Source organism: Rhinatrema bivittatum, chromosome 8, assembly GCF_901001135.1.
Source record: "Rhinatrema bivittatum chromosome 8, aRhiBiv1.1, whole genome shotgun sequence".
Lineage (NCBI taxonomy): Eukaryota > Metazoa > Chordata > Amphibia > Gymnophiona > Rhinatrematidae > Rhinatrema > Rhinatrema bivittatum.
Window position 1 is genome coordinate 11538676 of NC_042622.1, and position 23357 is coordinate 11562032.

The 23357-nt window shown below is 39.4% G+C and overlaps 1 protein-coding gene across 8 annotated transcripts in view; it reads left to right on the forward strand.

Annotated features, from left to right (window-relative positions):
- The window catches only part of DIDO1 (death inducer-obliterator 1), a 286952-nt gene that overhangs the window by 220372 nt on the left and 43223 nt on the right, over positions 1 to 23357 (forward strand). For 6 of the 8 annotated variants that reach the window (XM_029613326.1, XM_029613323.1, XM_029613329.1 and 3 more), the window contains one exon: positions 9109 to 9177. The exons of 1 other annotated variant lie outside the window; for it this stretch is intronic. In XM_029613326.1, the coding sequence (XP_029469186.1) occupies positions 9109 to 9177 (69 nt within the window). Of the gene's footprint in view, positions 1 to 9108; positions 9178 to 13320; positions 13698 to 23357 lie in introns of those variants that run through there. One more of the 8 variants, XM_029613332.1, reaches the window with a different exon arrangement.

Consider the following 23357-nt stretch of genomic DNA (forward strand, 5'->3'; position numbering starts at 1 on the left):
ACCCACTTTTTAAGTTGCTTGTAGGTTTTTCTTTGCATCTCAACAAATTTTCCTAGCAGTTGTCTGAAATCTTGGTCTGGCTTGGTATTAACCGAACCCATAATTTTCAACTTCTTGATCAGAGTTTGAGCCATTCTGATTGACATTTCCAAATCTTTGGATAGCTTTTTATATCCTCCTGATTTATAAAGTTGGGCTACTTTTGCTCACAGATCCTTTGACAGTTCTTTTGCTTTCCCCATGCTTCAGTAATCACCAAAGTCAGTGCAGCACTGGATGAAATGCACCATGGTTTCTCAAGAGCTAAGAAACTCATTGACAAGGCATAGGTGTGGATACCTACCCTTAATAGCCATCTCAATTTGTATGTGTCAACTTGAGTATATTATCAGCCTAAACATTCAAGGGTATGTAAACTTTTGAAGAGGACCATTTTATTATTTGCTTTATTGCTGTAATTTGTGCTCTTCTGTGATGCATAAAGTTATTTTAAATGTGTTTCAAATTAAACTGACACATTTTGTCTGATCACTCATGTTTTCTTAAAATGCTACACCTTACAAATTCTGCCAGGGGCATGTAAACTTATGAGCACAACGATATATGCTTGGTCCTCCAATAAAACATATTTGGTCACAAACAGCATGGAGTATGGTGTGTTGAATGGAAAAAAAAATATTTGTTTAAATGTATGTACGTCTGAGCACTTCTGCAACAAAATAAAAATGGTCAAGAGTGTAGAATTTGTGTAGGCACTGAATCAGGTATAGTAGTGTAAGGCCCATCAAAAATAATGGGAAAAAGACACAACTGAATACCTCCCCTGGCCTCTAGAAATGCCCCTTTTAACAGCTGAAAGTAAAGCGCATGTATTTTCCCAAGTGGATAGAGAGACGTGGAGCCTGCAGATTTGGCCAACATGCATACTTTTACACACAGGCTCAGCAATGCTTAGCACGCCATTTTACACATGTAGACAAGCTTACCAGTGGGAAACAAAATTGTCTTTGCATCCCATGAGAAAATCATTATTGTATTTTGTCTTCAATTAAGGTTATTAAAGCACAGTTTTTAGTGGATACTGAAAATATACCCTAAAGAAACAAATCAGTAATTGTCACAAAAAAGTAATACAAATTATTTTTGGAGTGTGATGGGCAGTGATTAACACACCAATGTTGCAATTTACACATTGCAACAGCTTGAGTTTTATCTTGTGTCCTTATTTAATCTTGCTATTTGCAATTATAAGTACAGCAAAAATGAAGGCATAAAAAGAGGCTTTACTGAGAATGAGAATTTGTACTTAGTTGTGGTACTTCGTTGTCTTTCATGATAGAAATAGTTGGAATGCCAAAAAAGCTTGCTTGTAAAGTACGTCATTTATTTTGGCTGTGCAATCTCAGATATTGTCAAATGTCACTGGAATTTTTAAATATGACATTCGCAGTGGCATATGGAAAATAATCCTAAATCCGTCAGACCTTGCTAAAATGTGTGCCATTGCTAGTAGGTTGTCATAACTGCAATTGCATATCTGGTTGTGCACAAGCTAGTGGCAGATGTTCATGAAAGGACTGTACACAAATTGGTTCTGTAGGAATGGGGAATGCAATGTGCTTTAGTGGTCAGGCTGTCTGTAATCAGGCTAGTGATTTTCTGAAGGTCAACCTTTTGAAAATGCCTATGCCATTTGATTTACCAGATAAAATATAGGATAGTACATAGCTGTAATGAAAATAAGACAATTGTTCTCACACGCCTTAGTGTGACATGTGGCTTTGACTAAGTGGTTTAACCGTCACAGCTAAGTTTTATTTAATGGCAGGCCATGCACTATTTGCATATTTACAACCAATTCATTTTCATTAAGTTCAATTTAGTTTAACAAGTAGAATTTGAACCAAAGGCAATAAATTGATATTGGGTACTGTTAAAGCTGCTATTAGTTCAGAGCAAGATATGCAAATGACATCAATAAGTATGTAACACAGGTTAGGAGCCACTGGCTTAATTAAAAAGAACTTTCAAGCACCTATATATTGTACATCATATAAATTCCAGAAGGAAGCTCTCTTTATCCCAATTCAAGAATGAGAACATCATTCTTGGTAAATTTGAAAGACTGAGATTATACCTAACATACCCTGCTTTACAAATGAGGTTCATTCCTGTAATGGTATGTAGAAAACCCATTTGGAGACCCTACCCTGCTGAGGTTATGAAAAATAGTCTCATTGCAAATCATGTCAAGCACCAAAATACCTGAAATGTCATGGATAATATCAGATTGGGCTTATGTGTTTAATATTTGGATTTAATTTACATTTAATAACTTAAATATTTCATACATGTTTATCCTACTTTCTGACAAGTAAAATATGAGGCCCTCTCTATGTCCATATATTTCACACACCCCCCCCCCCCCCCCCCCGCTCCCCATTAACTTTGGTTTAGCCTTTCCACACTATATTTTGAGAGCACTTCAGGGGGGGGTCAAAGAGGATCGTAACTGGGATCCTTTTGGACTCAGTATACGTGCAGATGAAGGGGCATGTTCTGGAAAGTAGGTAATATAGTTCTATATCAAACTTATTGTTTATAGAATTTCAGACACACCTCTGTAATCATGCGTTACCTCATCTCTGGCCAATGAGATGTGGTTTTAATGTCTGAAAAGGCTGCTCTCCCAGCAGCCAATGATGACATGCAGACACGTCTAGCAGTAACACTCAAATTGAAACTGATATTCCATCTTTCTAGGCAGTTTCATTCACACATATGAACAAAATAATGGTTACACAAAATCTCCATTCAGGCTCCAGCAAATTAAAACCTTTAATTGGTAATTATAGATGGTGTCTGTTTTGGTTATGTGCACATGGGTGGGGATTGTAAATCATATGCACAACTGAAAATGGATGTGCAACACTACAACCCCAGTAAGAGTTCAGGTATTATGAATTTTTGCAAGTGTATTGCATGAACAAAAAGTGAAACAAATTCATGCACACTTGTCTTAAGTATACTTATTGGTAAAATGTTAAAATATATTCACTGATGTATTGGGGACGTGAAATGAAGTGAAAATGCAGCACTCATTTGAGAGAGTCTAAATTCACCATTTGCAATGCTGTTTTAAGCTGGTTTTAGCCTTTTATGCATACAAATAAGGCACTCAACACCTGTGACATAATCGAATCTCATATTGAATGAACAGTCAGTGAATTGGGACTTGGCTAACGAACACAGATAAATGAAATGTGCACATATCCAAAAGACAATCCCGTGGAACTGACCTATAAATTTTGCAGATGTAGGACAAGTTAAAACTATACATATGCAAATTTTAAATTTTGTTTTTGTTTAAGTGTTGGCAACCAAATTTATGAATTTAAAAGCTAAAACAAAGTATTACTTTCTATAGTTTAGTTTTAGGCTGGGTATTGTGTAACGAAGGTTACACTGAGCCAAAGGGGTCTGTGTAATTTTATATAAACAGTGGGGGAGAGAAGAAACTCTGAGCTAGAACAATGATGCATTCAGCAATAAGAAACAACTGGACTTGGTGTCTATTGCTGCATCTAAACCCTTCATAACTTAATTAACTTGCTCCTGCATCAGAATTGACTCTGTATAGATAAGTATAGTTCTATGGTGTTTTCTTTATAATTTATTGATTTTGGATTCCTTTTCCTCCTCTTTTAATCCCTAGCTGTAATGTGAATGTCTGTGTGAACAGTTCTCAATACAGGTTTTGATTCTCTAGTTTAAAATTGGTGTGATGTGTACACGGAAAGAAAATTTTGCTGTTCATTGTAGAAGCCAATATTTTCTTGTTTGCTGCCTATGGCCACAGTGATGTTTGTTTCTTGATTTGTTAGAGATCTTTAGTATGACACATTCAACAGGTTTGGAAACTTGTATAGAGTATTTGTGCAGTTCATACTTAATATTGTCTTGTGCATACATCAGATTCTCAACCATCTGTTCCCTCTATGCCTGTAGCAAGAGACTGAAAGTCAATTCATGCAGGGCTTTTCTCTCACTCTAAAGAGTGTTTAAGGAAGACAAGTCCAAAGCAGAAAAACTAAATGAATTCTTTGCTTTTTTTTTTTGTTTGTTTTTGTTTTTTACTGAAGAGCTTTGTGTGGAGATTACCACACTGGAAACATTCTTTGAGGGTGAACCAGGAGAAAATGGACTAACTAAAGAATAACAAATCACAGAGATTGGATGATATACACAACAGAGTTCTGAAAGAACTCAAAAATAAAATTGCAGACTTATTGCTAGTAATCACTAATCATTCAAATTAGCTACTTCATTTTTAAAAAGGGCTGCAGGGCTGATCTGGGAAGCTACAGACTGGTAAGTCTGACATCAGTGCTGGGCAAAATGGTAGAGGCTATTCTGAAGATCCAAATTACTTGGCATCTGGATAGACACAAGACCAATGGGGCAGAACCAACATGGATGTAGCAAAGGAAAGTCTTACCTTACAAATCTAAGACTTCTTTGAAGGGGTTAACATGACCAGAGTGGGTTGATATATAGCATATTTAGATTTTCAGAAGGCATCTAACAAAGTACTTCATGAGATGATCATTTAAATATCATGGGATGGGGCAGTATCCTATTGTGGATTGGTAACAGGCCAAGGATAGGAGAGACAGAGCAGGACTGAATGGTAGTTTCTCTCAGTGGAGAAAGCAAAATAGTGGAGTACCCCAAGAATCTGTACTGGGACCAGTGCTTTTTAATGTATTTATAAAGAACATGTTAAAGAGAATGACACAAACAGAGTGGACATGCTGGAAGGAGTGGAGAGAATGAGACTGGATTTAAGGAAGCTGGAAGACTGGCCGAAGATATGGCAGCTGAGATTCAATGCCAAGAAGTGCAGAGTCTTGCATATGAGGTGTGGAAATCCGAAAGAAATGTATTCGATGGGGGGTGAAGGGCTGATGTGCACGGAGCAGGAGAGAGAACTTGGGGTGATTGTTTCGCCGACTTCAGATCGTTAGACACTATGTGACAAGGCAATAGCTAAAGCCAGAAGAATGCTGGGCTGCATAGAGAGAGGAATATCGAGTAAGAAAAGGGAAGTGATTATCCCCTTGTACAGGTCCTTGGTGAGGCCTCACCTGGACTCAGTTCTGGAGACCGTATCTCCGAAGGGACAGAGACAGGATGGAGGTGGTCCAGAGAAGGGCGATCAAAAAGGTATATGGTCTTCAGCGAATGCCTTATGAGGAGAGATTGAAGAATCTAAATATGTATACCCTGGAGGAAAGGAGGAGCAGGGGTGATATGATACATACCTTCAGATACTTGAAAGGTTTTAATGATCCAAAGTCAACGACAAACCTTTTCTATTGCAAAAAAATCAGCAGAACCAGGGGTCACGATTTAAAACTCCAGGGAGGAAGACCCAGAACCAATGTCAGGAAGTATTTCTTCACAGAGAGGGTGGTGGATGCCTGGAATGCCCTTCTGGAGGAAGAGGTGAAGACTAAAACTGTGAAGGATTTCAAAGGGGCGTGGGATAAACACTGTGGATCCATAAAGTCTGGAGGATGTGAATGAAGAGAAGAGGCATGGGGGTGGCTTGCGGGAATGATGGCTACTACCTGGTGATTAATACCCTTATTAATAAACATACACACAGTTAATGCGACTCCAACATTGCTCTATGCTTCAACAGCAAGAGGAAATGTGGGACAAAGGATTTGCATTCACAAATAAGCGTGGGAGTAGCTTGCTTGTTGCGGCGGTTACTACCCCAAACCAATTAAGCCTGAAACTTACTTTGAATACATATATAGCACAGCTTACTGCTTCAACGGCAGGGGGGAATGAAGATAAGAGGATTTATATTCAGACAACAATGACTAAATTGCACAATCTAGGTAAACAAATAAGAGTGGGAATAGCTTACTTATTGCAGCGGTTACTACCCCTAACCAATTAGGCTGGATACTTCACTTTTATGCAGCTCCAGCACTGCTCTCTACATCAATGGCAGGGGTGGAAGGAAATTAGAACCAAAAAGTTACCAATAAGGGCCCTGACCTCAGCGGTCAAAGTAACAGATAAGTATGAGAAAAATAACTGAAAGCTTGCTGGGCAGAATGGATGGGCCGTTTGGTCTTCTTCTGCCGTCATTTCTATGTTTCTATGAGATAAATTCGTAGGTAACACAAAATTATTTCAAGTTGCTAGGTCATGAGCCAATTGTGATAAATTGCAAGAGGACCTTGCAAGACCCGGGGGGGGTTAGGCATCTAAATGACAGATGAAATTTAATGTCGACAAGAGCAAAGTGATGCATATAGGGAAGAATAATCCAAACTGTAGATACACTATGCTGAATTCCATATTAGGCATCACCAGCTAGGAAAAGTATCTTGGAGTCATGGTGGGCAATATTTTTTCAATCCTTGGCCCGTTTGTGGCAGTGGTCAAAAAGCAAATAGTGATAATTAATAGGAAAGGAATGAAAATTAAAACAGGATTTTATAATGCTTTTGTATTCATCCAAGGTGCAACCACAGCTTCAGTATTATGTGCCATTCTGGTTGCCCTATCTAAAAAAAAAAAAAAAAAAAAATAGCAAAATTAGACAAGGTACATAGACTGGTAACCAAAATAAGGAGATGGGATGGCTTTCTTATAAGGAAAGACTGAAAAGGTTAGGGGTCTTCAACCTGGGAAAGAGACTTCAAGAGGAGATATGATAAAGGTCTATAAAGTCTTGCTTGAGATGGAATGGGTAAACAGGGCATGATTATTTACCATTTCAAGTGGGAGTAGAGGAAGTACCATGAAGCTAATAGGTAGCACATAGAAAACAAATCTGAGCGTGGTTTTTCACTGAATTTAAATTAGTGGAATTTGTTACCAGAAGATGTGATGAAATCAGTTAGCATAACTGGGTTTTAAAAGGGGTTTAGATAAATTTCTGGAGGAAAGTCCAGAAGCAATTATTAGCCATTGCTTCTCCCTTGTTATGAGCAAGAAGGATTGGAGCTATTCTTTGGGATCCTGCTGGCTACTTGTAACCTGGATGGCTGTTGTCAAAGATAGAGTACTGGGCTTGATGGACCTTTTGGTCTGACCCACTCTGGCAATTCTTATGTTCTTAGATTGTTGTGATCTCTGAGTAATAGAACTGGGTCAGCCTGGTGGCTCAGTGACAAGTACTGTTATACTAGACCTGGGTATGATTCTTGGGCCACACTTCTGCTCACTTGGCCTGGAGTTGATGCAAAGGCAGTATTCACAATCCCTGGAGCGAGGGAGTGCTGATCACTAGGGATTAGATACAGGGTCAATGACTGCTTACTTAAATGGTGTTGGTTAGTGGACCCTAGTTGAGGACTGCCTCTGCAGTGGCTAGGCAAAGTAAGGGGAATATAATATGGGGAGGAAAACCCTGGATAGTTGCAAATAAAAGATTTTCTGGTGGTGGAGGCCAAGGGAGACTGATTCTGGTAAAGATGGAAGCCCCAAAAGATCTGGAAAAAAAACCCTGTAAATTTGTACAGCTGTGTGTGGACCATATGAACCAATGTAGTGCACACAGAGTAACCAGTATAATAAGGGCCTGCAAATGGAAACCAATGAATATCTGTCTGAAATTCAAGCATTCTATTCAGTCCCAGGAACCCGGAGGAATCTGTTTTATAAGCTTTAACTGAACCTTAATTAGAAATTGTAGAGTAATTGTAACTTGCACATCAATAGGTGCAGTATAGGAGCAAAAGGCGGTTGTGATCAAAGTACCCCCACCCCTGTTCCTTCAATAATCACATAAACTGTTTGTGCTCACAACCTCCTACATAAGGGAGACTTCATGGAAAATACTCTGTTGAATAGAAATGTAGGCATCTTTGATGCAGAGAAGGCTTCTTCTGAGAAATGCAGTGTTCAGGTGTAGTTCTTGAATTAACGAAGTATATTTAACTACCTGCTTTAAGATTCTTATGTAGCTACTGAAATCATAGAACTTATTCTTTTATGTTTATGGTTTGTTAAATGTTAAGATTCCATAGTAATTTGATGGCTAGAAATTGATTCTCCCCTTACAAAAATCTCATTTTTAAACTATGCATTTTACCAGATTGATATGGTAATACTTTGTCTAATTGAATTTTAAATATTTAAAACTATTTCTCTTTTCTGATCAGTCTTAGTGTTCTTGCCATTTATTTTTTATTTATTGGATTGGAGCATAGAAGGAACAGAAGATAGTTGGGTTTTAGTTTTGCAGGCCTAGCTGCTGAGCAGTTCATACTAACAGAAAGCAATTACAAGTAACATGGAATGCTGCACACATTTGGCTGAAGAAATATTTATGAATCCCAAGTCAAGATAAATTAGCAATGTTTTTTCCTTTGAGAACCAAGTGTCTGAGAAGACATTTGGGAAGAAAGCAATGTTTACCCTGAAACAGTCTGAAAGAACTACCCTTTTCTTGCACATTACAAGATTGCCATCAACTACTCATTCCAAATGTTGACACATCCAACTCAAGTAACTTAATTATTGGGGGTGTTCTATAGAGCAATAGCATCTTTGCACCTCGGGGAATTAGGAGTTGCTGGTTTTTACGATGCTGATTCTTGCATAACTTTCATATTTGTAATTGTTGTAGATAAGATAAAAACATGTTTGTGCAAGATCAGATTTATTAAACATATAAACATTAAGACAGTATTTTTCTTTGAAAGATTTAAATAACCAACCAGTTGCTGAAGCACATGGCCTAAGTTTGTTGTTTTGGAAAAAGGCTGTAAGAAAGATCAGGGCTTCCTTGTCCTTGTTAATGCTTAAAACTCAATCACGTCTGTCTAAACCAAGTGTTGGATTAATATCTGAGGCAATGTGGAATGCTTTTCTCAAAAGCTGATTTGGTCAGTTTCAACTTAAGTAAGATGATTATTGGGTTGTGTGTAGTGGGAGTCATACTCTTCCTAAAGTTCTTGTGACTGTTGCCAAACGTGTGAATGCACTGGCATACAGCGCAAGAGAGCATTAACTTTTATTCAGCTCTACATTCTAAGTATTTCCACACTCCCTTACCTTCTTTCTCTTCTTGTACAGGTGCTGGGCTAACATGGTCTGCTTCAGATGATTACACTAAATTACTTGTAACATCAGCTACAGTAAAAAGTGAGAGAATAATTTAAATTTTGATTTTAGTGTAAGAGCCAGTAACACATGTGTCTAATTCATTGTTTCTCAACTGGTGTGCCTTGAGACCTAATTGGGTGTGTCATGGAAAAGACACCACTGCCTGATGTTCAGATCCAAGCCAGCAACTGGGCTCTGCTCTCAGCACCTTGCATCAATAAGAGACACCAACAGTGGCTCTTAAACGTGTAGGAGCACCTTTCTAAGAACATGTGCAGTTATGCATGCCACCTCTTCCTAGCTACAGTATGAGCCTTAGACTGTGATTAATGGGCAGCATGCAGGGCCCAGATAGCTGGGACCCACTTTGTGCAGCCCATACATGGCACTCAGCACCTCCTTTCCTGTCTTGAGTCCTTCCAGCCTCTGTCTTATCACCAGGCTGAGTGAGATATATTCCTGAGTGCGCACTGAGCACTGGATGTGTCTTACTTTGAGTGTTGGGAGCAGCAACAGCAAAGGAGCTCTGGCATCTGCATGCGGCAGCCAAGGTAACTAACTGAGCCAGCTGCCCTTATCACATCAGCTTCTCTCTTCTGCATTTGTATGTAGAAGGAGTTGGTCCATTGTAGCAGGTTCCTGTGTGTCTTTGCCCCCTTTGTCTGTTTTAAAATTTGGAAGACTGGTGGAGCTTTCAGTGCTTCTCTAGCTCTTCTTTTGCCCATATGAGTCCTCCCAAGTTCACAATACCTGCTCCATGGATGTTGGAGTATGACACATGCCTTGGGCATGAAAAGGTTGGGAAATGCGGTGCTGATTCATGCATTTCCTCACCCTTTGTGCTACTATAACAGTGAAGAAAACAAAATAACTTTAGTAAAAAAAAATGTTTTAATATTTGATTTGATTAGATGAGTGTTCAGATAATGATTTTAACATTGTGTTGGAGTGCTTTATAATGCTTTTGCTGATTTAAGGATGTTGCATTTGGGTTCCCAACTTGATTGTTTGAACTAGGTTCAAGGTATACAGAATACGGTTGCACAGCATAGTTTGCATAATGAGGCTTTCATGGTGATACAGGACCTGCTACCAGCAGAACAGTGGCTGTTTGCAACTAACCACATGCATCTACATTGCAACCCCAGTTCCAATCCCAGCCTGCAGCTGCTACACATAGCAGAGATCATAACTAATTTTAGATAACAGGGTTTGTCTGAAGATTGGGAATGAAACACTCTGCTATTCACCACCATCTATAGCAATGGAGCGCCCCCCCCCTCCCCCGTCTCCAGAGGAAAACATACAAACAACCGTACAGAAGAAGGGTGCTTTCCATGCCTTGCCTCAATGACTGACTTAAGGGCTGCTGGGGAAAATCTGTAAGACTGAACCCCTTCTTCCCTGGCAGGGGTTGCCACTGTCTACCTGCTCTTCCTGGTACTTGAACGCACCACTTCTGCAATGCACCCAAGTCCTGCTGAACAGATTGGAACCTGAGTCTTCTGGACTGCAGCACTACAGCTGAGCCATGGGGACAACCAGCAGGCTCCTTTTCTAACTGGCTTTGATCCATATATCACTGTTATTGTATACTGATACAGCTCATAAAATGTATTCAGCAGGCCTTTATAGTACAAAAAGTGTTCTTTAACTGCAGCTGCTGTTTACCCTGGCTTCTTTAGCACTAGCATGAAATTCAACCATTCTATTAACACTTTTCCAGACACCTGTTATCCATTCTCATGGACATGATGTCAGTGTTTTACAGACATTGAGGAGATTAGTTTAGATTGGAAAATCTAACATTTTATTTTCACAGTTTAGTATGGACTGTCCAGATTATACAGTTGTTTCATTTTATGTATTTGCACAATACTTGTATTGCCATCACATGTTAATATGTGATGTTTGTAGCATCATGTATCAATTATGAGCATTTAGGACAAAGGAAAGAGGATGTGAAACTGAATAACCACTAGGGTTTTTCTTGGGTTAGGTCCCAGCCATCTCCCTCTGTCCCAGTCATCACAGCTACAGTCTTTGGTAGGGGACCACATCTTTAGCTTTTCAAAATCTGATATTTGTGCATGCTTAGGAGGAAACTACAGAATTAAAAATTAAGAATAGACCTAAATTGTTAGTTCTCCCAAAAGAGAGAGATAAATAGTGTTGTGCCCCAGGGATTTGTGCTAGAACCAGAGTTTAAAATACTCATTAATGATCTGGAAAAGGGAGGAAAAAGTGCAGAGATCTAAATTGAAGAAAGCACAAAGATATTCAAAGTAGTTAAAACACAAGCAGACTAATTTTATGAGACTGGGGAACTGGGCAACTGAATGGCAGATAAAAGTTTAATGTGGCACACGTAATCTCAACTATATGAACACAATGCTAGGCTTTGCATTAGATTTTAGCATTCATGAAAAAAACTTGGATTCATTGTGGACAATGTATTGAAATCCTCAGGTCAGTGTGCAATAGCAATCAAAAATGCAAATAGAATGTTATATTCTCTATTCCTTTCAAAATATTATGCCTCTAATAATCCGTTATGACTGCATCTTGAGTATTGTATACAAGTCTGGTTGCCTTATTTCAAAACAAATATTGCAAACTTGAAAATGCACAGAGATGGGCAACAAAAATGTTAAAAGGTATGGAATGGCTCCCTTATGATAAGCTAAATAGGTTAGGGCTCTTCAACTTGGCGATGAGATGATTGAAAGAATATGATAGAAATTAATAAAATCATGAGTGGGGTGGATAAATAACAATTATTGACCTTTTCAAATATTTTCATTCAGTCTTCCCTAATCCTAACTGGTAGAAGATTTAAAACAAATTTGTATGTTTATTCAATGCACAATTAAGCTGTGGCATTATTTTCTGGAAGATGTAACCAAGGCTGATAGTATAGCTGAAGTTAATGATTTTGACAATTTTTTTTGGAAGATAGGGCTGTTAGCTAGGTAAGCTTGGGGAATGCAGTCTTATACTGCTGGGAGTGAACAACAGGGATTGGATCTCCCTGTTGGGATTTGTTGGGTACTTATCTACGTAATCCTAATAGGTCATTGTTGAAGACAGGATGCTGAACTTGATGGACCTAGAGTTTGACCCAGTATGGATTTCTTATATTTTGAAACTCACCTGTAGGTATGTCTGTTATGTGATGACTAGTATTCTCTCACCAGAAAACTAATTACCACCCCTACAGCATTCCTAGCTCCTCCTTCCAGGTTGATGATCAGAAGCTGGATCAAGTAATCAAACAGAGATCTTGCTCATGGCGCTACTATTAAGCTGGTCCATGCTTAGACGTTTGCGTCATGCAAGTGACTTGCCACATATCACTTTATACCACTTATGTTTGTGCTTTGTAATAGCACAATTCAGTTAAGAAAAGCAAGGGCAGGCATAAAACTATTTGGAGCACTGAGAAAAAAAAGTCAAAACATGCATTTAGAAATAGCTTTTTACAATGTTAAAATGAGATGACCTCTTGCTGAACTTCATGGTATGATATACAGTGATCTTAGATGATGCATCGTTTACAGATTACAGTAAAATAACTAGCATAAATAAATGAAACGATGCCATGTAGTCTGTTGTATACAGTTACTTAAATGGTTACCTGGATTGGTCACGGTTGGAGACAGGATGCTGGGCCCAGTAGACTTTGCTCTGACCCAGTGTGCTATGATGATATGTTTTAAATATATTAGATTCGGCACTTCTGGGAATCATAAAACCAGATTCCTTGTTAGTGCAGACACAGAAGTGTAATGAGTAAATATACAATTATCTTCCATAGAAACATAGAAATGATGGCAGAAAAGGACCAAAATGGTCCATCCAGTCTGCCCAGCAAGCTACTTATGCACTTTAAGTATTCTTTGGTTCGCTGCTTATGTTTGTTTACAGTTTTCCAGTACTACTACTACTGCTACTTGTTCTTTTTTTCTTCAGTACTGTATTGCCAAGGCCTATAGATAAACTTTGACTATATGGCACATTCTTTTGTCAAATGAAAACTGTGGTTCATAGCCATATCATACTTCTTTACTCCCAATAACTTTGACTAATTCTCTTTCCCTACCCCAACCCTGTTCTCCCTTCCCCTTTTCTTTTGATGTTCTTGCTGGCAGTTCTTAAACTTTTTTGTTTTTCACCCAACAGTTTTCTCCCGCTCCTATGGGCCTCCAGCTCAGTCAGAATCGTGGCTGGATTCTGGTGCCATGAGTCTTCATTCACAACTACCCATGGATTTTCCTCTCATTTTATATCTGCCCAGTGTCTAGTCTTGTTATTGCAGAGATGGTCCAGCGCCAACGATCATGGACAAGGGTTCCTTCTAGAACCCTGCAATGATGGGCCCTGAATCTAGCCATTAAGTGTCATCCTGGAGTGCACCCATAACTCACTCCCCCTTGGGAACACTGGCTTTGCAGCATTTCCAGCCAAACTAGGGCATGGAAGACCTGATAGGGATCTTGTACCGGGCAGTATGCAACACTATCACAGACACCAGGCTGGCCATCCTAGGACATTTGGCTATTTGATTTTTGACACGGTACACATTCTGACCCTGATTTGAGATAGTGCATTTTCCCAAAGTGGACCATTTAAAATCAGCAAAAATGTTTTTAAATAGTTAATTTATGTAGTAGAATATAAAATTATTTGCAGTGTAGTCATTTCAGTAATCTGGATAAAAAATTTAATACTGTATGTAGACCAGTTTCTCACTTAACTCCCCCCTCCCCTTTGTATTAATATAGGTTGTGTTTTAATATGCCCCATGACATTTTAATAAAAAGGGTATTGCATTTGATTGGAAAAAAATATTTTAAATTGTCTTCGTGATTAAAAATATCCACCAAAACATATTAGTTTGAATGTGCTTAATATCCCTTGGAATAACATGAGTTATTCATCAAAGTTCATTTCCCAGCTAGCAGTCAAAATTCTTCCTTCCCTCATTAATGCTAGTTCATAATACTGGTTTATAGCTTTAAATATGTTAGGTTTTTAGTGACAACTAAAAGAGTTGTGGAAAGAGGCACAACTGAAGGAGCTTGGCAACAGTGAGAGTGGGTAGAACATTGCTATGTAATATATATATATGTATTCAGCAGTCTGCTTACATTTACTACCACCTAGGGAAGGGATTTAAGGATAGGATAGGATTGATGTGCAGCTTTCCTGGTTTTAGCCAGCTTTTCTTCTATATACATTTACTAGTTTCAGATAAAGTAGTTTAGGAGCTTTTCTCCCAGCATCAGAATATCCTTATTTTCCACTTATATTTATTCTAAATTATTTAAATAAATTAGGGACTTCATAAATAAGATGCTACTCTTGAATTAGTTCCAGAGTAGATTGGAAAAGAGCTAAACTAAACTAATCCTGTACTGAATTCTATTGTAACTAATTTGAGAAAAAGGGATTGTGTGAGAAAACAGGATTGGCAGACCCATTTCAATTGGCCAATTCCTCAGAAAAGAGTAATGGTTGATTGTGCTTTTTAGTGCTTTACTTTCCTTATCTTTCTAAGTCAGCCCTCTGATTCCCTAAAGGTAAGGCAAATTACATTTTTTTTTTTAGCCTGAACTGAAAAGATTTGTAATCAAAGGAAGCTCAGAAATGCCAAGTTACGCAGTTCAGAGCTAATTTGTAGGTCCAATCCTGTTTTGTTTTATTGTTGTGTGTTTTTCTTTGACCCAACAGTTTTCTCTTGCTCATTTTGGACTTCCAGCTCAACTAGAAGCATCTGTTTGGCTATGGCATCATAAGGCTTCATTCACAACTACCTAGGCTCCCTGAATTATTTTGTATTCTGCTCCTTCTACCTCCCCAAATTCAGCCCGGCTATTGCAGACAGTTCCTGGCCAGGGCGCACAAACTGTAGTACACTATGGAACTTGGCTAGCATGTTACTGTTCAATGATTAGCACTCTCCCTCCAGGAGCCTCTGCAGTATTACCAGTCTTAGCTGGTCCAGGGAATAGAAGACCTGATCCAGAAATTGAATCCATGTCCTCTGTATGGCAGCATGCAGTACAGCCATTGGGCTGGCCCCAATCCTGAATTTTTGAGAGCTCCATACTGATGCATGTAGCATAGTAAAAATTTGTACACCCAGACTGCCCAGTTGAGATTCATTCTCTTTTGGTAGATGTGCATATAAAATTCCTAAATGCAATGCAACACAAACTACTGCCTTGGGACTTTCACTTGATCTCTTTACCCTTCTCTTATTTCTGTCCCAAGCATGGCCAAGTCCATCACTGTTAACCTCCCCATGTTTTCTTTGAGCCCTGATGACATATCACAGCTGTTTAGGGTAGTAACTGCTGTTCTGTGCAGGTTTACCCCCATGCTTTTTGTTTTTCGAACCATGATGCATTACCACTACTATTCTTGTCCTTTGTGCTTGTCTTACACATTTTTAAATTTATCCCATGTTCCTGCAGTGCTAATTTCAAATGGTACAAGCAAGAACTATCACAATGCATGGAGATGGTTCAAAAGCCAAGAATGTCCAAAAGCCTTGAACTCGGTCACTTGGCATCTCAGAGACTATAATATTCAATCCATAGGTTCAGTGTAAATGTCAGTAATCTTAAAGTACTACTAGAAATTTGGCTTTTTGGCTAAGACTGCAATGTAGAGTCTAAGCTATGAACTGAGGATGGGCCCTTGTCCTTTTGGCTGCAACTGAGCACCTATAAAATTAATATCCTGCAATCTGACCCTATTGGGGATGTGATTATATTAAGAGCATAATCAAAATAGAATTAAACCTGAAAAATTAAAAAAAAAAAGCAAGCCTTGAACCGGAGGGACTGGATTATGACATAACAGTTGTGGTAAAAATTACCACAGCATGTGAGTCAAGAGTACATAGGTCAATACCTTGTACACAAAATACATTTTATAACTGGAATGCTTTTTAAATGGAGTTACTTCATCTGATGATTTTTCCAACTTTCAGTTATCCCAAACTTACTGAATTTAGTGCTGAATTATAAATACCTTCTGTTTGGATAATCTTCACCATAGGATTACAATCATGTTTTATGAAATTATTCTTGAATTTATTTTCATAGTATATGTTCTTTTCTACAGGACTGTGCAAAAGTCTTCACACCTTTGTACATTTTTCACATTCTGTCTTTAAAAAAAAACCATACAAATCAAAATGCATTACAGTAGTTTAAGTGAACTACACAACATATGCTACACTTTCATCATGAAATAAATAATTCCTTATCCTGCTAGATCAATCCAGACCCATGGGTTTATTCTGCCTTACTAGCTGGAGATAAAGGATATACCCTTTTCCAGTGATGTGAATGGTATATAGGGAGGTGCAGCAAAGGTAATTGCCAGTATTCTCTATCTCCAGCAGCTGGCAACACTTGCTGGACTGGTGCAACAGGATTCTAGCTCCCAGTTTCTGGCCTACGACTGCCTGATGGAACGCACTCCTAGGATTTCAGGGTTTTGACCTCCCTGTTTGAGCAAGTTTGGACTCCTGTTTTGTTTTTTCACCTAGTTCAGGCTTCCTGGTCTTTATCCAAGTTGAATGAGCCTCTTGGCTAGCTCCCAGGATCCTTGCAGGGCCTGGTTGAGCCCTGGGATAGTAGGCTAGTTTAGGAGAATCCTCTGTGCAAGACTCTCTCTGTCCTCCCCTCTACCCTTTTATTTTCTCTTTTATAACTTTTGTTTGAAATTTGCCTTTTTTTTTTTTTTTTTATATAAAGCAGGGAGTGTTTGCAGCCACAACTGGTGAGGAACAGGCAGACAGTCGACTGATTAGCTGGACCAGGAATCTGGTGAGGGCTTCTGGATTGTCTCCTTGTGAAGAGCCAGGCCTCTGATGACAAAGGGGCTGTAACCTTGTTTGTTAGCCTTCCTTTGTTGGGACATGGGACTTCTAGTTTATTTCCTTGGCAATTTACAGGCAGGCCTATGCGCACACTAGCATGTATGAGCAGGACCACCAGTGCGGTGGCTGCGGGAGCCAGTGTGTCTCTAGTATAGCCAGCTCCTACTGTCCTGCCTGTGATGGAGGAAAGGATTCCATGGAGGAGGCAGTAAGAGGGCCCTCTGAAGGGGTTGAATGGGTAACTCCAGAGTTATTTGTGGGATTGGGACCTTTGATACCTTTTTTGCCAATTAAAATCTATGGGGGCTCATCAATCTTCCCTTCTGAGGCTCACATGCCAACGGGAATGGCTGCCATTCTGAATTTTTCTTGCGACTCATTCCCACCCATAGGAGCTGATGATTCTGTTTTTGGTGCAAATGACCTGTGGACTTTGTTCCTGGAGGGAAGACGCTAGATTCTTTGAGTATCTTAACCCGTGTCTCTCAGGGCTTTATTCTCCAGAATATTTTAGAATTTTGCATCAGGTTTTCTATGCTACACAGAGGCATAGCGGGGGAGGGGAACTTGGTCCTATAGGCCAATAGTCTGGTGCCAGCATCCCTCTTTGGGGGCAGGAGATCTGTGGCCAAACACCAGAGGCTGGTGAGGGATATTTTTTATTTTGTAGAGGTGGTCCTCTCCGAGGTCTCCCCTTGAGTCTGGGTCAGATGACGTTCTGGAAATGGACAACCCTTTGGGATTCCTGGGGGAAAGGGAGTCATTTGAAGGGTAAGACTCCTCTTTCAACCATTCCTCTCATAGGAATAAAATTGCTTTTCTTATTTCTCAGTCACATCCCTCCTGTGCTGAATTTCAGGGTCAAGGAGGATCCTGCAGGAGATCCTATCCGCCAGCGGGACTGTAGACCTTCAAAAGTCTTTCCTTTTTATAAGGTGGTGGACTGAGTGCTCCTGGTAAAATGAGAGTTCCTGGAGGACGGCTCAAAGGCATAACTATAAACAAATTATGAGTGTACATCAGAGAAAATATTTGGTTGCTGTTGGTCAATGCCCTTGTCTTGGCTGTGACCCGCAAGACAACTGTCATGGTAGAAGGGGACTATGCCCTTAAGGATCTGCAGGATAGGAAGATGGAGTCTTTGTTGAAGCAGTGCTTCGCTTCCACAATTAATGCAGTACAGATTTCAATTTGTGGATGCTACATGAATTGGGTGCTGTTATGCTTGGTGTTAACAGCTTCTGGAAAGTCAGGAGTTGGCTCATTTAGAGTCAGGGGCTGCCTTTTTGGTGGATACCTTGTATGAGCTTTCTTCTAGATCAGTGGCTTTTGCAGTGAGGAAGCTGTTATGGCTGCATTCCTGGGCAGCAGATGTGTCTGAAGCCCATAATGGCAAGCTTTTTGTTTAGGTAGAAGTTGGTAAAGGATTTAGGAAAGGCTAGGCCTCAAAAGCTCCTGGAAAATAGAACTTGTTCAGCCTCTTGGGCCAACCAGGTCATAATTTATTTATTTTAAGACATTTATAGCCCGCTTATAGCCAACTAGTCATGCTAAGCGGTTTACAATATATCAAAAACAAAGTATAATCAGTACAAAAATAATACATTACATATAAAAGCAAACCTACATTCTCGGCCCATAGTTAGGCTGTGGAATTCATTGCCAGAGGATGTGGTTACAGCAGTTGTAGCTGGGTTTCGATAAGTTCCTAGAAGAAAAATCCATAAACTGCTATTAATAAGCCATAGTAGCTTGAGATTTATTTAATGTTTGGGCACTTGCCAGGTATTTGTGACTTGGAATTGCCACTGCTGGGAACAGGATACTGGGCTTGATGGATCCTTGGTCTGACCCAGTATGGCATATCTTATGTTCTTGTACTAAATTGGATATTCAAATGTCCCCAAAAGCTTCTTGAAATAAAAAAGCCTTTATTTGATTTCAGAATATTTTTGTCACTAATGGCTCGTAATGCAGGTAGCAAAGAGTTCCATATAATAGGGCCTGCTATAGAGAATACCCAACATCTTGTTATTTTTAAATGGGCACTCTTAATAGAGGGCACTGATAAGTCGACCAGTCTTTGAGACTGGAGGGTCCTAACAGGAAGATAAGGCAGCAATAGACTTGACAAATATCCTGGACCAACTGGTTGCATTGATTTAAAAATGTAAACAAAAATTTTAAAACAGATGCATTGCAAAGGAAGTAGCCAGTGTAATTCTCATAAAAAAGAGCTAATGTGAACCCATGGATGCAATCTTATGACTAAACAAGCAGCAGAATTCTGCAAAACTTGCAAAGCGCAAAGACGAGAAGCTGGAAGACCAATGTACAATCCATTACAGTAATCAATTGAGGACAAATCAAAGGACTGTACCAGAGTGAGGAAATAATCCTGATCTAAGATATAACACATATGCCATAAAGTATGCAATTTATAAAACCCTCGATTTTAAGACTGATTTAAGTTGAGGCACAAAAGTTAACCAGGGGTCAAAATATACTCCCAAATTTCTAATCACTGGTTTAGTGGGAATAATCCCATTAAACTTAATCGGGTATGTTGCAAAGTCAGGAGAGGGACCTTTTTATGGGAAAAACATAAAGTCTCAGTTTTAGACAAATTCAGAAACTGGTGCTTCATTTCAGGGAGGCCAGAAGATACAGACCAGGAAAGCAGTGTTCCTTCCAAACCAAACTCATCTGCACCCCCTGCAGATCTTGCTTCTGTCTTGCTGAGCTCTGCAGTACCAGCATTATGAATTTAGTCTTCCCCTACTGAAGATCATATGGGAAAGATTCTTTTGTTGGGCAGTCCTCTGCAATCTATCAAAGTGAGCATGCATAGAACCATCCCAGTGGACAGTCGTGACTGCCAAGATCAGACAGATCAGGGCCTTTTGAAGGAGAAGGTCTTATGATCCATCAACAGGCTGGAGACCAGAGCTGTCAAGCTAACCCTATTGTACTTTCTGCCCTTGGTAAGGGGATGGCAGCTTGGGTGCTCTCAGATACTGCCACAGCAGTAACTTATGTGAACAGGCAAGTGGACACTCAAAGTCAAATAGTAGCGAGGAGGTGGGTCTGCTGTTCCAATGGGTAGAACAAAATATCCCTCAAATTTCAGCAGGGCACATTGCAGGAGTGGAGAACATTCAGGCCGATTTTCTCAGCAGAAATATCTTGGATTCAGGAGAATGGGAGGTCAGTCAAGAATCTTTCAGAAAATTGTGCTCCTTTACATGAATCTGATGGCAACTCACAAGAAGGTAAGTCATGTTTTTCAGTCACCAGAAAGAGTGGGGTTTTAGCAGGATCAATGCACCAATTCAGCCATGGCCAAGAATAAAACTTGTATGTGTTTCTTCCCTTGCCTCTAGTACTCAAGATTTTGTGACTGATAGAGGATCAATTGTCCTTGGTCATTTTGGTGGCTCCAGATTGGCCCAGAAGGTCATGGTATGCACATCTGATAAGGTTGTTAGGTAATGACCCTCTCCAGCTCCTGTGTCTCAAGGCCTAGCATCTCAAGGTCCAATCCTTATGGAAGATCTGGCTCCATTTATTTTGTAACTTATGTGAACAGGCAAGTGGACACTCAAAGTCAAATAGTAGCGAGGAGGTGGGTCTGCTGTACCCTTGAAAGCTGGACCTTTCAAGGGCCAGGCCTTTCAAGGCCTGGCCCTTGAAAGGTCATGGTTGTATAGAAAATGATTCCCTTCAATGGTGATAACTACCTTGTTGAAATCCCACAAGAATTCAACTTTGATGGATTATGTGTGATTTTGATGTTTGAGTATTTCTGCAGAGACTTGTCAGAGTTACCCTGGCAAGTGGATATTTCCACCATGTTATCTTTTTTGCAGAGAGTCTTGATCAAAGGGTGAGCGTTAAATTCCCTGAAGGCTCAGGTAGTTGCTGTCTCTGTTATAGAGGTCATCAGTAGCTTTCCATCCCAATGTCTTTTGCTTCCTTTGGGGGAGAGAGGATAAACATATACTCCCTCCCTTTTAGGATGTTGGTTCCTGAGTGAGACTCTAGTGGGTCCTCCCTTTGAACCGCTTAAACCGGCTTCCCTGAAGGATGTTTTACTGAAGACAGTCTTTCTGTACCTTAGAGTTGCAGGATTTATATTGCAGAGACCCTTACTTAGTGTTTTCTGCAGGCTCTATCTCATCCCGGTAGGTTCTGTCTGTCTTACCTAAGGTACTTTCGGCATTTCACCTAACTCTTCTGACATTCTGAAAGAGCGAATGCCATGGTAAGGATAGTTCTCACCGATTTCTAGATATTAATTATATCCTCATTTGATACCTGAAGGTTACTAATCCCTTTTGGAAACCGAATAGGTTTTTTTGAATTATTTGCAAGGTATTGTTAAGGGGGAGGCTCTTCCAAATTTTTGTTCAGGTGGATTATTTAATTATTTAGCGAATTTATACCCTGCACTATCAATATTCGTAGGCAGTTTACAGTAAAAAACCCAAAATACATAATTATAAAAACATAATCAGTCAAAAATAGGTTAAATTCATCATACATTGGAAAAACGTATAATAGATTAAAAAAATACTAAAGATGTATAGATTTACTCAGTAAAAAACCACATATAAAACAATAGGCTTAAAATCAAAATCAATAGGATTAAAACATCAAAATCACAGAACATATAGAAAGACATGGTTTAATGGAACAAAGTCAACATGGCTTTACCCAGGGCAAGTCTTGCCTCACAAATCTGCTTCACTTTTTTGAAGGAGTTAAACACATGGATAAAGGTGAACAGGTAGATGTAGTATACTTGGATTTTCAGAAGGCGTTTGACAAAGTTCCTCATGAGAGGCTTCTAGGAAAAGTAAAAAGTCATGGGATAGGTGGTGATGTCCTTTCGTGGATTGCAAACTGGCTAAAAGACAGGAAACAGAGAGTAGGATTAAATGGACAATTTTCTCAGTGGAAGGGAGTGGACAGTGGAGTGCCTCAGGGATCTGTATTGGGACCCTTACTTTTCAATATATTTATAAATGATCTGGAAAGAAATACGACGAGTGAGATAATCAAATTTGCAGATGACACAAAATTGTTCAGAGTAGTTAAATCACAAGCAGATTGTGATAAATTGCAGGAAGACCTTGTGAGACTGGAAAATTGGGCATCCAAATGGCAGATGAAATTTAATGTGGATAAGTGCAAGGTGATGCATATAGGGAAAAATAACCCATGCTATAATTACACAATGTTGGGTTCCATATTAGGTGCTACAACCCAAGAAAGAGATCTAGTCATCATAGTGGATAACACATTGAAATTGTCGATTCAGTGTGCTGCAGCAGTCAAAAAAGCAAACAATGTTGGGAATTATTAGAAAGGGAATGGTGAATAAAACGAAAAATGTCATAATGCCTCTGTATCGCTCCATGGTGAGACCGCACCTTGAATACTGTGTACAATTCTGGTCGCCGCATCTCAAAAAAGATATAATTGCGATGGAGAAGGTACAGAGAAGGGCTACCAAAATGATAAGAGGAATGGAACAGCTCCCCTATGAGGAAAGACTAAAGAGGTTAGGACTTTTTAGCTTGGAGAAGAGACGACTGAGGGGGGATATGATAGAGATGTTTAACATTATGAAAGGTCTAGAACGGGTAGATGTGAATCAGTTATTTACTCTTTCGGATAGCAGAAAGATTAGGGGGCACTCCATGAAGTTAGCATGGGGCACATTTAAAACTAATCGGAGAAAGTTCTTTTTTACTCAACGCACAATTAAACTCTGGAATTTGTTGCCAGAGGATGTGGTCAGTGCAGTTAGTATAGCGGTGTTTAAAAAAGGATTGGATAAGTTCTTGGAGGAGAAGTCCATTACCTGCTATTAAGTTCACTTAGAGAATAGCCACTGCCATTAGCAATGGTTACATGGAATAGACTTAGTTTTTGGGTACTTGCCAGGTTCTTATGGCCTGGATTGGCCACTGTTGGAAACAGGATGCTGGGCTTGATGGACCCTTGGTCTGACCCAGTATGGCATTTTCTTATGTTCTTAAATAAAAGTACAGATTACAACCTAACATAACATTGATATCTGAATAAGATGCTAAAGTTCCCTAACATAAAATACTTTAATATTTACTGAAAGGCCAGTTTAAAAAGAATGTCTTAATCTGCTTCCTGAATCTCAACAAAGAGGTCTCAATCCTGATGACTGGTAGAGAATTCCATAGGACAGATCCCACCACACAAAAGACACACTGGATTTTGCAAGCCTGACTTGCTTATTAGAAGGAACATCTAAAATTCTCCTTGTCACTCACCTCAGAGA